Here is an 18,233-nt window from a genome sequence, read left to right on the forward strand (position 1 = left end):
ATATTCACTCAAAAGCTCAGCTTCTGAGCAAAAGTTAAGAGAAGTTTATTCCCATTGCAAAATCTTCGTTCAGGAACACAGACTAAAAACATGGTAAGAAACTAAACACTAGAATCAAGATTTGCATTCTGAAAAGAATAATTCAGGCAGAAATAGCCCCTTTTGCTCAAGCATGTATGTTTCATGAAAGAAGAAAGAGACGAGGGAACAAACAAAATCAATAATCATCTAGGTATTTAACAAAAAGTGCATTTAAATCTAACTACATATCAATGTTTTTAATGTAACATGATTCACTAAGATTATATTTTAAAGATCACATATATGTGCCATCACTCGATTTACAAGCTTGATTCATTTTAGTTTATAGTTTCCTCAGTACAACAGTCTTCCAGAAAGTGCTAGTACAGCATCCAGAGCAAAAAGCTGCAAATTTATCTCAGGTCTTGGTTTGCTACTCCAACATGACTGATTACTAATCTAGATTACTTGTATAGTGGAGAATCAGTGGGCTTGGTGAAAAGCAGCACGTTAAGGGCAGGGACAGAAATTGCATTCCCATTCCCTGTTTTTTCACAGCTTAAGTTTTCACAGAACCCAGGGGTAAAAACTGTCAGAAAAGAAGCCAATTTAAATAAAAAGAAGCAAGTAGTGAGTGACTTCCAAAAGAGGGCCTTGCTCATTTGAATCTATGAAAAAGAGCAGACCTAAGAGGAGGTAGTCTGAGGATATTGCCCCTCTGCCAGTCCAGCCAACCCTCACTCCAACTGAAAACTCTACTGCCTCAGACCTGGCTCTGGACCCAGTTCTCTTTGCAGATATGTACCTGAACTGGTATTTAAAGCATATCTACAAGCTTAGTCCTGCAGGACTACAGGAGCCAAAATTGTCTCCTAAAATTCTCCTACTGTGTCTGTCCAGAGTAATGAACATTTTGGCAGGGAAAAGAAACTCTGTATTTATATCAAGTCTAAATTTATTTAACATCCACAATAGATGTCTAAAGATCGACAGCTACTCGAGCCAGCAGGATAACTCAGACCATATGTAACGCTGAATTCAAAAGAAAACATAGACATTACTCAGAAAAACTCAATTTCTAAGAAGTGTAGGTCATTTTTGCTGCAGACTGATAGATATGAATTTGAACCTGTCTCGCTCACAGATTACTGAGTGCACACAACCTCTTCCCAGGCAAGTGCACTAGACTAATCTGCTGAAAAGAGCACAGACTATTACCACCTTTCCAGGTACCCTTGAAAACGTGAGCCAGGGATTCATGTTCTACAAGACAAAATCCAGGACAGGATTTTGGATGGTGAGTCCCAACCCTGTGTGCAAGGGTAGCTCAGCTGGGGAGTTGTGGGGAGGGAGGTCGCAATCAGTTTTATAGTGGTAGTTTCTCAGGTACATCTCCCCCCACTTGCAATCGTAGCAACCTGGCTTCAGAGCCCTCCCTGGTCACAGTACACCGGCTGGCACAAAGCCCTTTCCCAGCCACAGCCACCAGCTCCCCGACACCGTGTAGAGGCTTCCTGCCAGGCTGTAGATTCCCCTCCTGTTCCTGCGGGCTGAGTCTTGGCTCAGCTGTGAGTCTGCCAGGTAAACCTTGGCAAGTCATAGCTGTGTAGGTCTGCTCTCCCAGCAGAAAGAAGAGCATAGTACCGATGTCAGTGGTGAAGTACTTCAAAATCTGCTGAGAAGAATGCTGTCATACAAAGGCTTTAGAAATGCAAGCTGTAGAACAGTAGTTAGAAAAATTTACCCTTCATTTGGGAAGGCCAGGGCTTGCAATCCAACAGAGTAGAAATGAACACCGTGATGGCAGAAAGCCAGATGTTAGGACAGAGAGGCTAGAAGGCAGTTAACTCAGTACTACTTCATCAGGTATTGGAAACAAGCTAGCCTGGAAGTACTGTTCAAAATACATATTCTCTGGAGTCACTCACTTCATTCTACATTGAGCCAGCTAATTTGTAGTTTTATACAGTAAGTAAAAGCAAATAAAAGGATTAAAGAAGTGTGGGATTATTTCTAGAACTTTTGTCTACCAAGATTCATGTCCTCACCACACTTACTTGAGTGCAATAGTTTCAGGAGAAGTAAAACAGCAAAGATCGTGCAGAAGCTTCAAAGAACAACCAGGCTCTAAACTAACAAAGCAATCATTAAAACTAAACCACAATAACAATAAAAGTAACATCATCTACTAGTTATCACTGTACTCAGGTCAGAGCTAAAATCACCTCACCTTCAACACTTTGGGTTTTAAATAAATGCAACATTTACATCCTGGTTCCTTTAGCCTTCTAGAGTAAAGAATGTTATAGAGCTAGCCACTACTACAGAATTAGTTTAATTTCTTCATAATTAACACTTCCTATACCTAACTAAAACCAACTGAACTGTCACCCACTATTTATGGTGCTTTCAATTCTGATATCTTCTCCCAAAAAGGGGAGGTATATCAGTGGACTACCTGCATAAAGAAAAGCCTCACACAATTTTTTTTTTCTCCTTTCACAAAAATGCATTTCAGTAGTAGGAGAGAATAGCAAAAAACCAAAAAAATAAAACCTTCAGGTTAAGGAAAATAAGTTAAGATTATAAAATCAGGATTGGCACAAAAAAAGTGCCGGTATTACAATTCACTAGTTAAACTTGCTCTCTTACAATCCAGTTGTGTTAAATAATATCTGGCAAAAGAAGCAAACGGGGAAAAAAAAAAAAAGTCTACCTGCTTTTCAAACTAAAACTAGAGATGCTTAGAGTCTTCCTTGAATCCTGTTTTCCTACTTGTCTTGGCTCACTACATCTTATTTCGTTCTACCTTGGAGGCCTTGTTATAATGGTGTGTGATATACAGTATTAGTATCAAAAATTTAAACGCACATTGTGCTGAAATCATTAGGTACTACTGTGGTATTCTATACATGAGATATTCAGAGTGATCAAAACTCAAAAACTTCAATTGAATTTTATTGTGCAATAAAAAAAAGAGGATAACAGATGCCACCAGATATGGCAGAGTGCGATAATACTTGCACAGCTCCTAACGAAGTGTAGTAGGAGTGGAAATAACGGCCACAGGTATAGCTTCACGACCCCGCTGCAGGGCCTGGGGGGCACACGTTGACCATAGACCGCCAGCACTCCAGGCAGACTCCGAAGCCTAGTTAAGTTGTGCAGAATGCCTCTGACTGCCAGAGCAACTCATGATGGGAAGCACGTAAAGCATGTAGCATGCTGGCTAGTTAAACTGGATTTACAGCCTCTCTGCACTGCCAAAACAGTGCTAAGAAAGCAAAGAGGAATACTGCTGCTTACACCTCCCTCTGCTCCCTTTTCCTCCTCTACCCCAGATTTTACTTTGCACGTGGCTTCTTCCCCATATACATCCCGTGGCCCTATGACTGTACACTCCCTTATTTCTCATTGTTTTCTTCCAACTAAGTACCTACTTATTTCATAATGAAAGATATTTGGTGCGATGAGTAGCTTCTATGAAGAAATACTTAGCAGATAAAAAACTGCTTTTGTGGAGTTTTTATCTTTAGAAAAATAATTCAAGGAAAATTGCTTACAGCTCTGAACTTTTGAAAATTTGCTCTTATTTGCAGTATGACCAAGGTCACAAGTACTTCTTCTTTTCACGGATAAAGCTAGAAATGGCTGGTGCCATGGAAGACTTCCATCTGTACCTACAGACAGACTAAAAAACGATGCAAGTTTTGTGTGGAAAATTGTTTCTGAACATCCTCATTCTTTCTTAGCACTTCGCCAATTCATGAGCTTCAGTTCTTGAGTTTCAGACTCCTTCAGTCATGAAAAACTGCACCATGTAAGAGCCTACTTACATATAAACTGGTATTTAGGCAGGGCACAGGTAGTTTGGGGATCCTGGATGCCTGGAGTAGTCTGGTACAGTACAAAAGCTTTAAGGAAAACCAAGTATGCAAAGAAGAATGGGAACTTCACCAAAGAGAACCAGCACAATCACATTAAATATCCCTCAGGACAAAGAAATTCCCACTATGACTTAAACCTAATGAAACCAGTTGAGCAGGACATTTCGCCTGGGATTTGGGAGACTAAAACTTTGTTCCCTTCTAACCTCAGCTGTTTTCAGATTCCTCTCTCTGCTCTGCAGTTTCCTGATCTTAAGCTACAATCACAATCTTCTCCCTGCCTTAGACTTTGGCACAGCTTCAATAAGGAGCAACATGCAGAGATTTTCTCACCTACTGTTCTGTAGAAAACAGAGTCTTCTGGAAACCGGGAGATGGAAGGAATGGTTTGAACAAAACACACACATCTAGTTTCCTAGGTGTAAGCAAACCAGTTGAATGAAGCAGGGACACATTGCTTGCTGGAGGCTCAGAACTGACAGTAAGCCCTGCTTCATTCTCTAAAAGACACATGGGTCCCAGCCCTCAGGAGAGAGCTGGCATTCCAAATGGGCAGAAGCAGCAGACCCCATAAACAGTACGTGAAGTCCTACCATTCCTCTCCTGAGCACTATTTATGCCAAGATTTAGGTGACTGGCCACTTTGTGTGTTGCATTACTCCAAGTTCCCTTGTGAAGCACCTAACACCCATCACTGCTGTCCTGAATTTCACCGAGTAGCCAGACATCTTAAAACAAGGCTCTAACTTGTATCCTTCGAGTACCTGAAGAGCCTACATGTAGTAACTTCTGCTGAGTAATGGAGGCTCTGGGACCACCCTCAACAAATGTCTTCAAAGTATAGCATATGCTTTAAGGAAGAAAAAACCCCAAACCCTCAATTTCGAAATGACCACTGACAAAGAATCTGGCACACCACTGGTTAAGTGTTCCAGTGTCTAATTACCTTCCATTAAAATTGTTTGCTTAAAGCCAAAATTTATCTGGCTTCAGTTTCAAGACATTTCATCCTATTATATCTTTGTTAGATCAAAGAATTCACTATTATCAAACTACTTTTCTCCACGGAGGTAATTACAGGTAGATACTCAGTTCATAACCATGTCTGCCTTTAAACTGAATAAATTAAGCTCGCTGAGTATTATAAGGCATGTGCTTGATTTTTGGCACAAGAACTGGATAGTGCATTTGGCACTAGTGTAAGCACTACTGGAACAAAAGTAATACTACCTCCCCCATACCATTTGATATTCCCTTTTTAACGCATCCAAGAATTGCATTTGGCCAAATGGGAGCTTACGTTCAGCTCGCTATCCATCACGTCTCCTAACTTTCTCTCAAAACACTGATTCTTGGGACAGGCTCCCATTCCATTTCCAGAGGTATGACTTTACACTTGGTGATAGCGAAACAGGCTGTGTGAGCTGGACACCTGCAAAGAAAGGAACACCAATTAACTGTAAAGCCTATAAACCTTAACATGACTGAAAAATTTGTGAGTTGTTAGCCTTTCAGTCTCCTGTCGCTTCTCCAATAGCTATTAGGTAAAGCTTCTGGCTTCAGTTCCGAGGAAAATAAGGAAGATGTTGGTCATACTGTAAGAGGATAAGAGTTCATAGATTATTCCAGAATGTGTCACCGGTTGGCAATTATGGACAGTGAGAAAATAACAGCATGTTTGCAAGAACCTGAACTTTATCATAGAATGTTGACAAAGGATCTGCATTATTGTTTAGGGACCAAGTGATTGTCTTCATTGGCTACATTTTTAACTCAAATTACCTCATAAATGCTCCAAAACATACTATTCATGCACTGTATAAGTGGACCGTGCCTCATTTCCAGTGCAAATTCTGACCTTAACTGTTGGATTATGAGCTGTTTCTGTAAAGCCTGAAGAGCAATACTAAAATCCTGAAAGCTGTGCTATTATAAGAGATGACTAACTACACAGGATTTACCAGCTTAAACCACAGCTACCACTTTAATATTAGTTTCCACACTATGTATTAACATCTCACAGCTGTTACCTGAAAGTGCATTTCAGAGGCAGGAAAGAAAAATGAGTTGCTCGAGTACCATGAAAACCAAATTAACTTCCTCCTCACTAATGCTTCAGTGCATGTACTCTTTTAAATTTGGGACCTTCAGCGTATTCTTAGACAAATAAGGTCCTACAGCACTGATTAACTTCATGAGTTAATCTTTTATTCTCTGTACCCATCATAGAAAGTTTGCTAGCCATTCGTATGGCTTTATTATATCCATGAAATGCTTTTCTGTTAAGAGTATACTAGAACATGTGTGTCAGTCAAGGGGAAATAACCGAAAACATTGTAGCAAAGTAATGGAAGAACACTACCAATTAAAACAAACAAACAGGAATACTCTTTTTTTTTAACTCAACAGAATTTTTTCTTGGGTACATCCCAGATATCTGAATTTCACTGCCAAATGGCACAGTTTTAAGCTGAGTCAGACTGTACTCTTACAAGATCAAGACAAGAACTGAGGTTTCCCATAATAGTGCCAAATGTTTATTATTGTAATTTTCACAGTAAGATATTTTCCCCTTCATCCAGCAACTTTACGAAAACGCTTTTTCCTTGTAAAACATACTGGTTATCACTTTTCAAAGATGCCCAATAAATGAAGTACATTTAAGGTTTTCACCTCATTCACTCAAACCATTTTCAAGCATATATCAGTAATGTCTATAATTACTTGCACTGAACAGCTGTAAGGACCTGCCAAGTTCTTCTGATTTAGTGCAGCTATTAGCTTAAATGGACAGAGCTGGTGGTACTTTCATACTTAAGACACACAAAGCTGTTTTACTGAATTTTGGAGCTCAAGTCACAATAGGGGAATTGTCACTTAACTTTAGGTTTTACAGCTCAGCTGTTCAAGTATCTGGAAACACTGACCCATCTGACACTCAATAGTTGTGTGCTTTTGTTTGTTAATGTGTTAGGACATTGGCAGTTAAGCCACTATCATAATTTCCAGAGTTATTTAAAAACAAAACTAGCTTTTGACAAGCTGTAATACACTAGCTTTGCTGTTAAAAAGTTTTACTTAAAGTGCAGAAATAAGCTTTTGCAGAAATTAGAAAAAAATAATCAATGCCAATGATTTTTAAATAGACATCCTTCATTCGTGAAGTATGTAAACACAGCTTGCCTGTAACAGCCAAAAGCATTTCAGTCAGAGCAGATGCAACTTGTTGATCTGTTGCACCAAATGCCTCAGCAGGCAAAGGCTCCTTCAAAGCACTCGCAAGACAAGAAGTCCATTTCTAATCTGCACTCTGCTAGACCTACACATTAGCACCAACTGTTCATATCCTCATGAATCCTGTGGTCTCCACTTCTGTAGTACCTGAAATAATACACTGCAAACAAATTACATAAAGCTGAGTAATTAGCTAGAATGTGTAAAATAATTTGCTGTGTTGTAAAGTATCTCATGTTTCATTTGGTAAAAAAAAAAAAATAAAATTCCAAAGTTGTTCAGAGCTGCAATAAATTACTACGACGTTAAGATCAGGATCTTAACGTGTTAAGAATTATTCTACCCTTGTCTCTTCTTTACATGGAAAGATCTTCTCACACAGCTTTCTGGTGCACTACAACTAAGTAGGAATCCTGCCCACTTGACAGCAGGCACCTTGGAGAGCCAAGTTTGTCATTTACTGTACTTTCAATCACAACAGATGTAAATACTTGTTGCCACTCAAAAACTAACCCCTTGCCTGCGTAAAATCTTCCAGATTTTCTCCCTCCAAAAGGTGTGTGTTATCTGTATACTGTTAATTCAAACTATAAACACCTCTTTGAAACAGATTACTCCAAAGTTAACAGCACCACCACCACTAGAGAAGAGGATTACAAAAAGCGACCAATTGAAATGACACACAGTTTTGTGCAAGATGGTTTTATTATCAGACCAAAGTTTCAAAGATTGCAGCTGGGCATCTGAATCTGAAAGGGAAAAAAAAAAAAAAAGGCATTAAACATGTAGGTCTGAAACTACTTTGGCCACCCAAAGAATTCATACATTTCTACAGTTTATAATTTTAGCTGAAAATACTGATTTTATTTCACTGGATTTAAGACTTCAATAGCCTTGCACACAGTAACTAACTTCTATATTAACATCTCTTCACTCAAAACACAGATTTCAAGTGTCAGAACTAACAGGATAAACATTTCTACCTTGAATTATTGGTATCTATTTTCCTATTTGTCTATATAGCATAGTGGGGGGAACTTCATATTTAAAGGACATACTGAGGCATTGTGCGCATTGTAACTTTTTGCTGCAGTAACCCTATTTTCAGTACACTTCAGAGACTGTTTACATACAAAATTTAAAGCAAAAGGCAAACTTGAGACAAGTTCCTGTAAAGTTTGCTTGAGAGCTAATGAAATTCAATATCTTACCAATAGTGTAAGTGTCAAAATTCAGTATCAAGTACTATGCTCTAACTTTTTCCCCAGTCTCTATGAAGGAATCTGTAGTGGAAGCCTTTAATCTTTTTTAAATGCATTTGAGACTGTCACTTAAGTGATAAGAAATAAATAGCAGGAAACCATCTACATACAGGGAAGAGGAATAGATACTCATCTTTGGGTACACAGTCCTTCAGAATGACAGTACTTAAGAGTACTGCCAATATCTCATCTGAACCTACTGCTCTAGCTGCCCATCACCTCAGTAGAAATAACAACATTCTTTTATTTTCTACATGTAGGTTACATGCATTTTAAATATGCACTCCTATTCAGAACAGCAGGAAAACAGAAGGAACAGAAAGTGCAGGAGACAAGAATAATCATATATACCTCTGGCTTTACACCACAGGTATGTGTGTTTGCAGTCTAAGGAGAACAACTAATTGCTTATAAGCCAGAAATAAGAAACAGCAAGGTCACTTCTTAAATTGAAAGATGGAGTAAAGCCCTGGTATCTGCTACTTACATGGGATGCTGAGCTAGAAGTCCAATGAAAAAACACAAGCAACCCAGCTGAATATCCCTCGTATCTCTGCCAATATACTACTACTCAGGCATTTAGTAGCCACTTGCAATAGTGAACTAGAAGCTTCCCCTCCTGTAGGAAGGCTCCTGAAAACTCAAGACCACCAGTACAGAATCACAGAATAGTTTGGGTTGGAAGGGACCTTAAAGCTCACCTAGTTCCAACACCCCTGCGATGGGCAGGGACACCTTCCGCTAGACCAGGTTGCTCAAAGCCTCATCCAATCTGGCCTTTATGTTTGTCAGTGAAGACGGAGGAGAAAGGATCTAAACTGACAGAAAAGTTGCAGGGTTTCAATTAAAAATAGCAGTTTCCATCTTATGCTCAGAAACCAGACAGGAGCATAAAGTGAAAGTAGTTTCCCTTAATCTTGGTTATGAAGCCTCATGTACTAACTTAAGGGAAACATCTGCCAGTACTGAACTTGTAACAGTTTGTGCCACCGGCAGCAAAATTTCTACAAAAATGCTAGTATGAGTAACGTAACATCGCCCCAGGAACCAAACATTACCAAACGCCTGGACGCGTTCCTGTGTGATATGGTCTAGGTAATCCTGCTCCGGCAGGGGGATTGGACTAGATGATCTTTCGAGGTCCCTTCCAATCCCTAACATTCTGTGATTACTGCAATTCTGCTTCTCAAAGTTACCCACTTCCTCCCATAGCTGAGCTAAAAAGCTTTACAAGAACACTGTCCCCAGTAAGCAACTATTTTCCTAAAGCACAACTTTCCATGTGCCATGTAACCAGTGCTTCAAAACTCTGCCACTTCCAAGATGGAGATAACAAGCAACATGCAAAAAGCTTGGGGGAGTGGAAACTGAGGAAGAACAGCCTACAAAAAAAGCTTCAGGAAAAAAAGCTATCAGTCAAATGGAAAGTTATTTCATAGGTCTCCTTTAGCTCCTTGGACAAAGAGCAGACCTCGATGAGCTGAAATTGGTATGCCTTGTTGGCTATAAAAACATTTTTAGAGGCTTAAAAAAAAAAAAAAAAAAACACCAAACAACAGACTTCCCTCCATTCAGAAAATTTAATTTCTGAGAACTCATCCAAACAGCAACCACACCTGTTTTAATCTGTAAAGTCACATCACTACCCACTATTTTTTTATTAACCAACCCTCTGGAACTTAGGAATTCCTAAGTAAAGTACACATCTGATTTCTAAAAAAAAAAAAAAAAAAAAAAAAAAAAAAAACACCACCAAAAAAAAAAAAACCCACCACACAAAACACAAAAAAAAACCCAAACCACACACCCAAAAAACCTTCTTGCCTTTGCAAGAATCAGTTTGGGGAAAAATGGCTCTTAGCCTGTTATTCTTTCCAAGCGTCCTAACACAATGAAGTTTTCTTAGATTCCAGCATATCTGTCATATCAAAAAGGCATTTCTCCTCGATTGAAAATAAGATACGGGCAACCCCAAAGTAGTTTAGCACGTAAAAAAAGGTGGAAAAAGCAATGAGAAATACGAGAATTCTGAAAAAAAGAGTTTTGGCTTTGAATGGCAGAGACTTCTCATTAAAGCAGAAACAGCAGAATGACAATAGATGGCAAGACAGATTGTCTGAATTACACACGAACTTCAGGACTCAGCTGTCACTGTCAAACTGCTTCAAGTGTTGTCAAACTTTGCAACTTCTGTAGGATAGACTATTCACAAATGGGCAAATTAGTCTTTCAAAATTGCCACCTTGGTTATGTTAACATGAAATCTTAAATTGAATCACTTTGTAGCTTGAATAAGCTGCAAATTTAGACCACTAAAATGGTCGAAATTGATAATTTAATTTCTCCCAGTGCTAAACAGGCTTTTATAGCAGAAATCAGACAATCTGAAAAAACACTGTACTTGCAATCACAAGACTTTGATCATATTAGGAATTCATTAATGGGGGCTGAAAATTTTAGCCAAGATCTCAAGGCTTCCTATCATAAAACCCAAATAAGGTTTTAAAACAAGTTACTGGTAAATGAAAAATAAGTTATTGGTAATGTTATACTTCCTAAACACATCAGCTATCATGAAGATTTAATGTATTCAGAAATGTTTAAGCTTTAGTAAGACTTTAAAAATAAAATCAGAACACTGTATTGTCCAAGTAGCTTCATACTGTAGTTATCACCCAAGCATGAGTAAATATATATTAAACCTGAATGTTTAGCCAATAATGGCAGCAGTCCACACAGCAGAGAGAGAACCGTGGATAGTATTAACCTTTGGTAATATCTCACCATTAGTTCATTCTCCTTATGAGTCTATTGATCTGATCTTCTCTGTTACCAGCATCCCCACCTTCCACAAAGTGGATTGTTTTCTTCTTCATTCCACCCCGAGGAGAGGATAACTTGAAAGGCCAAAGGAAGTTGTTCACAACTTTGAAGTTCTTGCCAACAGTGTAAATTTCATGGATCACATCTTCCATGCAGATGATGCCAAGCCTTCCTGAAATTCAGAAACACTGTTTTCAGAAGGGCTACAGAGCCACTGGTCAATGACAACCTAAAAATTATCAAGTTATTATTGTCATACCTACTTATTTTGACAAACTTCAGGAAGTCAGAAAACACCCACTGTCACGACACCCAATGACTGAATTTTCCAATTAAAACGGATTAGCTGCAGCCAACTCAACATTATTTAGTTGTTACACATAGCAAGAGGCATTAGTTTGAACTGTTGAATATTTGTAGCCAGCAATGAGGAACAACAAAAAACAAACCACACTTAGTGAATCTTAGGAAAACAGACCGTGTTCTTTGAAGAAAAGCTAGATTAAATACACCTAAACTGCAGTTAGGCGTAGCTCAGGGAAGTTCACTAAGCTACTTATGCTGTTGAATAATGCAATAGCATATTTCCTTAGTGCCTTTCCAGAGTCTTCAGTGACATGCTACAAGTTAACTGCTCATAAAATACATGCTAAAAAGGAAAGAGATTTATAGTGTAACACTTGCACCTTTAGAACCTGATTATCTATTGCACTGGAAGAGCAACAAACATGACACAGTCTAATTTGAAGTAACACACAAATCAAGAGCCAAAAATGGGAGAGCCACCAGTGTTTGCTTTCATTCCTGGCATGACTGGAAAAGAAGGAGCCTCCTACAGCAGTCTTATTTCCTGACAACTGACACCTACGCTTTGTTTTTTACTAAATACACTGATCACTCTTACTAGCTAGTTCTTCTGACAGGAAGTTTAAAAGTCTGTTTACCAGACCATGAGGTCTAAGACACAAACAATGTCTAATATTAAGTTTGAAACTTCAAAGCTATGTATGATAAGCTTCTTTCCTGCTGCAGCATCTTTTCATTACTGAAACATCTACTGACCTATTAAAGGTCAAGGAGTTTACATTTAAAATCACAAATTTAAAATGCTAAACTTTGATTCTTTACACTGGTTTTCAATACTTCATAACAAAAGTTACTTCCAGCTTGTTTTGTATTAAGTTTATTTAGACAGAAAATAGGGATTATTAACCAATCACTACTATTATCCAGAGACAATAAGGATAGCTTGTCCATCTTCGCATTAATCATCCAAATGCAACAAGCTCATGTCTTCTTTTGTTAAGTGAAGCAGTATTTACCAAGGCGTTTCTGAATCAGGGAATTATCAGTAAGAGCAATGCGCTGCTTGTTGATCTTGCCATAACCACGCTTGTAGATCAGTTCGTGCACAGACTTCAGATTGGGATAACTGAAACAGTCAAGTAAAAAAAAAATAATTAAATCTTTGCAAGCCACATTCCAAGTTAATATCCCCAAATGAAATTTCCATAACAAACAATTAAAGATCATTTCAGCATGTCCCAAATGTAAATACAAAAGCAACAGAAGCAGATCTTACTCAGAGAGTTCCCAAGAACATTAGTATGAGAGTGTAACCGTATCTAGCAAGCATTACCTTCGAAAGTACTGCCTTAATCATGTTTTCAATTCCAAACTGGGAAAGCACACAGAAGATTTTGAACACAATGGACACCTGCAAGCCTAGTGTAGCAGAATGCAAAAGGCACTCAACATTTACACCCTGATTTGATAAAACTGGCCATTTCACTCACCCCCATGCAATATAGGGTTCAACAATCCGCAACATGTTGATAGAAGCTTTGTTGAGTTTTACAAACGTGCCGTTAAAAATCTGACGCAGGCGAAGAAGCTGCAACACCTTGCGGACCTTAGGGCTGACACCATTGGTACTACAGAACACAGGAAAAAAGCCTCAATTATCTACATCCCAGAAAACACTAAGTATCAGGTTAAAAAACCCCACAACAGTACTGTTCCCATAAGAAATGCATTGCTATTTTACCAATTACACAAACCATCTTAGTAAATTACTATCTCTATACATTTCAGTATTAAGTTAAAATAGATCTATTTCCATGAAAAGAATTGAAATAAGCATTATACTGAACCAACTTAGAACTATCCTTGCGCTCTCCTGAACATAATTCTTCCAATCACACCTTTTGTTAGTTTTCTGTAACACTTTACCAAAGGAGGGTTAAACAAACACTTCAAACAAAGCTTAGTACAATGTTAGGGAATACTGACACATAATTTTATCAAGATTGAGGTGAAACAGAACAACTTTCTGCACATACTTGTAGCCTTGACAGCTTCTTAAAAATCAAGGATTTCTAAAGACAGTAAACATAGCCAGCATAATGATTTTGCACTTAATTAAATAAGACTCTGGTGCATGTACAACATACTGCCAACACCTTTCCAAACCACTAGTGGAAGGCTTGATTTTATTTATGTATTTAAGCCCTCAAAACAAACAGATAACAGGAAAGCCAATTTCAGTGCTATTAAACAGAAAATTGTTTACATCTGTGTTCAATCTTACCCCCTTATCCTGATCACAAATGCCAGTTTCGGTTCCGCTGGAACGTAGTAATTGCCAGCTTTTCGGGCCATCCTGGCCATACGGATCTCCTGCCTATACATGTGCCTGTACTCCTTGTGGTAAGCTTGGGCTCTTGCATAGATGAGTTTTCTTTGTGCCTTGCGGAACTGAAACCAATTGAAAATTACTAAAGATTATACAATGCCTTTTAACATATGAAAATCACCTTCAAATAACATAGCATATTCTAGAACTTCCCACAAATAAACACAGATGGTAAGAACATCTGCCCATATCATTGAGTTTAGACTCACTCTCAGTGATATTTTGGAGAATCTGGAAGACTGTTACACAGCAGTGCTGCTTTACCTTGAACAATGTTATCATGTATAAAGCTTAACCCCACAAAGGCTATAACCTCTTGCCTGGTAGAAAGCTAACCTTAATCTTACAGACAACTGTACACTTTGCCCTTACTCTGCCCAGAACTGGTTTGTTATTGACAAAAAAACACAAATATAAAGCATATTTTAATCTAAAACGTTAAGAAAATACCAACATGCTAGATCATAAGTACTGTAAATTTCTGTATTGCATTACATCAGCAGCAGTAGCTGATACTGCAACAGATAAGCAATTCAAGTTAAGGAGTCGTGAAATATTCACCTTTTTTATAGCCAGCATCTTCTTTTGACGTTTGGCTTTTATAGCTGCATAAGCCTGCCGCTTTTTCAGCAGGCTTTCCGGTACAGATGGCACCTTCTTTGCTCTAAATGAAAGGAGGAAAAAAACCTCTTTTAGCTGTTATGAAGGAACTGGTCTTTAAAGTTACACACGACAAACATCAATGCAAACTCCTAACACAATGCGTATGGAGGTCTCACTACCTCAAGCCAGTTCATTGAAGCATCTTCCTTGTTCCCACTGTTAGCAGGCCTCGACCAGATCACCTTACACTAGACAAGGAAGTCTGACCGACTAGCTGTTGAGCAGCACACGACCTACGTACACAACCGTAAAGACTGAGACCACTTGAATAACAAAGAGTTTTTACCCTACTTTGCTGCAATACAATTTGTAATAAAAGGAAGTCACTTTCAAGCTTCTCTCTTTCAGATTAGTAGACATTTCCACAGGTTCTTTAAGAGAAAAATTAGTCTGGCAGTATTCTGAGATGTATTTCACAGCATTTTAAACTAACTCAGAATTTTAAACTCTTACATGCGACAAAACTTGCAGAACCAGTGTTTATACAGCAGCAATTACCTGGGCGAGCTCCCGCCCTAAGCATACCCTGCTATAACTCCCCACTCAAGCCGCACACCGCTTCGCATACCTCAGCACAGCACTGACCGCCGGCCCGCCCGCCAAGCCGGGAGAGGGACCCCGCCGCCTCGGCTCCCTCACCCACGAAAGGCGCTTGGGGCCCAGCTCTCCCTTCCCACCTCACCGAGGGGCGCCGAGGCTGCAACCGCCACCTGCGCAAGGGACAGGACCGGCGGCAGCTGCATCTCCGCCGCGCTGGGCCCTATCCTCCCGCCGCGCCCGGGCCCAGGCCTCCTGTGCCCCCTCCCGCGCCACCGGCGGACGCCTGGCGGCCAGGAGACGGCGGGCAGCGTCCCGGTGGTGGGGGCAGGGAGCAGGCACCGCTGCAGCTGCCGATGGCGGCGGATTATCCCGGGGCGGGACGGCCACTTACTCTTTCTCCGCCATGATCAGCGCCGGAAGAGAGAGAGCACCCGCATGCGCAGGGCCCACTTAACCCATCAGCCTGCGCAGGCAGGGCCCTGGGAGCAGGCAGGACCCCGAGTTCGAGCGTCCGCGGCGGTGCCTGACCGCGGTGCGGGCGCCGGGCTGGCCAGCGAGTGCCTGAGGTAAGAGCGCCCGGGAGCCGCCCTGCGCACGGCGGGGCCGGGGCCGGCTGTACCGCGGCTCGGGCAGGGGCCGCTCCGCGGTCACACAACGCGCTCTGCGGAGCGCCGGGGGGCAGTGGGGCTGCCCGGCATCTTGCCTAGCGCAGGATTTCCCCTGTGTCGGCCTTAAACCTTGGATGGAAACCGGTGGGACGCTCCCTCCTGCCCCACGCCGCCAGCCCCGCTAGCAGTTCGTAACCGCGCTCCTCCACCTCAGCCGTTACCGTCTCCGCAGCTGGACGGAGCCGTGGGTGGGGAGCATGGTTTTCGGTAGCCGCCCCGGCTGGGCGCGCTGCGCCCCGCTCCCCTGCGGCCAGGCCCGGCTCGTCCCTTCCCGTCACGCCGGCAGGACCGTTCGCCAGGACGCGTGGGGAAATGGGAACCGTGGGTTCCGTTTCTGTCGGGCTAGGGTTTTATTGGGGTGGGTTTATTTTCAGCGTCACCGTACAAAGATAACGATGGTATCGATGGGGACGGGAGGAGGGTCGGGACGCCGTGCTGCCAGCCGAGCTGCCCGCCGCAGCACAGCGGCTTCTCATCGCGAAGGCTGCTCAGGGCTGCCGGCTGCGGCTGCTGGGCCTCATCCCGCCCACGCCTCCCTGTGCCCTTAACATCACCCACGGAGGCACCGGCCCTGACACGGTGTTACATACGCACGGGAAGAAGGGAAATGAGCGGAACTCGGAGCAGCAAAGAATTATTCAGTGTGAAAAAATAGAGCAGGAAGCTGGGCTGGGGATAACAAACGCCGAGCTCTGCGTTTGCTGCCGAGAAGCATAGGGTATGTCCTGTGAGGAGTGTCTGAGGGAACTGGGATTGTTTAGCCTGGAGAAAAGGAGGCTGAGGGGAAACCTTATCACTCTCTACAGCTACCTGAAAGGAGGTTGTAGGGCGGTGGGGGTCGACCTCTTCTCTCTGGCAGTTGCGACAGGACTAGAGGACATAGCCTCAAGCTGCCCCAGGGGAGGTTCAGGTTAGACATTAGGAAAAATTTCTTCACAGAAAGGGTTATTAGGCATTGGAATGGGCTGCCCATGGAGGTGGTGGAGTCACCATCCCTGGAGGTGTTTGAGAAGACTGGTTGTGGCACTTAGTGCCATGGTCTAGTTGACACAGTGGTGTTAGGTCAAAGGTTGGACTCGATGATCCCAGAGATCTCTTCCAACCTAGCTGATTCTGTGATTCTGCCTTTATTTGCTGTCTGTTGGCAGCACGCAGAGGTGTGAGGTATGGCTGAAGGATGCTAGTGAGAATGCTTTGGATTTGAGTTGCAGCTGTATCGACGTTGGTTTTTGTCAACTAGCGTTACTTTGTGCTAATGCAGAAGCTTGTATCACTCGATCTCATTAAAACTATTGTAAAAGGGAGGAATTAAGATCAGCATGCAAATGTGCAATAAAACACCTACAATATCTGCAGAAGGAAGAGGCTGTTTGCCAAAGGAAGAGGTTTGTTTCTCCACAAACTTTTGAACTCAAATTTCTGCTAAATCCAAGAGGCAGTGTTCACAAATGAAGTTTCAACAACTTTTCTGAAAACAGGCGGCTGCATGGGGAAGGTGCAGCGTAGCGCTCTGTGGCACATGGGTGCAGACAGGCATGGGCAGAGGCAGCAGCATGATATAGGATGAGAGGAAATGGCCTCAAGTTGCGCCAGGGGAGGTTTAGATTGGATATCAGGAAACATTTCTTCACCGAAAGGGTTCTCAAGCATTGGAACAGACTGCCCAGGGAAGTGGTGGAGTCACCATCCCTTGAGGTATTTAAAAGACATGTAGATGTGCTTAGGAACATGGTTTAGTGGTGGACTTGGTAGCGTGAGGTTAACAGTTGGACTTGATGATCTTAAAGGCCCTTTCCAACCAAGATGATTCTATGATGCTATGTGGGAAACCGCAAGGGCACGCTCTGCTCCTCGTCCTCAGGAGCTGGCAGATGACCAGGAGTGGGCAGTTCCCAGCATGGGGTGTCGGGTGGCTGCAGGGTGCCCAGCTACTGAAAGCAGTAGTTCTCTCATGGAAGAAAATACTTCCCGTATGTTGGTACTTCTGAGGTCCCACTTCAGTCGGTGGTGGGTTAGATATTGATAGCCTCTACATTTGGCTGACAGACCAAAAAAAAAAACCAACATCGGGGTTCCGTTCAGCAGTTTCTCACAGCTCAGCAGAGAAACCCGGGACACAGGGGCCTCGGGGAACCCGCGGGGAACCCGCGGGGAACCCGCGGGGATCCCGGCAGCTCCTGGCAGCTCGCCGCTTCCGTGCGCCTCTAGCCGTGAGCACGAACCTTTAACGCTCCTTCGTGCCTTTTTAACCCACGCCCCGGCACCGTCAGGGCCGCTGCAGGCCTGCCCTAATTGCCGCTCCTCTCCCTCCGGCCCGCCGCTGCCCGCGCCCGGCCCCCGCCGAGCCGCCCTCCGCCGGGGTCGCTGCCTCAAGATGCCGCTCTGGCGGGGGGCCGCGGGGCGCTGCGCACCGTGGGACATGTAGTCCGGCTCACCCGGC

The 18,233-nt window shown here is 42.3% G+C and overlaps 1 protein-coding gene across 1 annotated transcript; it reads right to left on the reverse strand.

The window, feature by feature from the left end:
* Window positions 1-7,828: 7,828 nt before the first annotated feature.
* Window positions 7,829-15,591, reverse strand: RPL7 (ribosomal protein L7). Its single transcript, XM_068396360.1, has 7 exons — window positions 15,517-15,591; window positions 14,484-14,586; window positions 13,818-13,984; window positions 13,024-13,161; window positions 12,550-12,659; window positions 11,189-11,399; window positions 7,829-7,891 (listed from the first exon to the last, which is right to left on the reverse strand). The coding sequence occupies exons 1-6, from the start codon at window positions 15,528-15,530 to the stop codon at window positions 11,191-11,193; spliced, it is 741 nt and encodes a 246-aa protein (XP_068252461.1). The 5' UTR covers window positions 15,531-15,591; the 3' UTR covers window positions 7,829-7,891; window positions 11,189-11,190.
* Window positions 15,592-18,233: the final 2,642 nt, after the last annotated feature.

The sequence above is a fragment of the Nyctibius grandis genome, chromosome 3 (assembly GCF_013368605.1).
Source record: "Nyctibius grandis isolate bNycGra1 chromosome 3, bNycGra1.pri, whole genome shotgun sequence".
Classification (NCBI taxonomy): domain Eukaryota; kingdom Metazoa; phylum Chordata; class Aves; order Nyctibiiformes; family Nyctibiidae; genus Nyctibius; species Nyctibius grandis.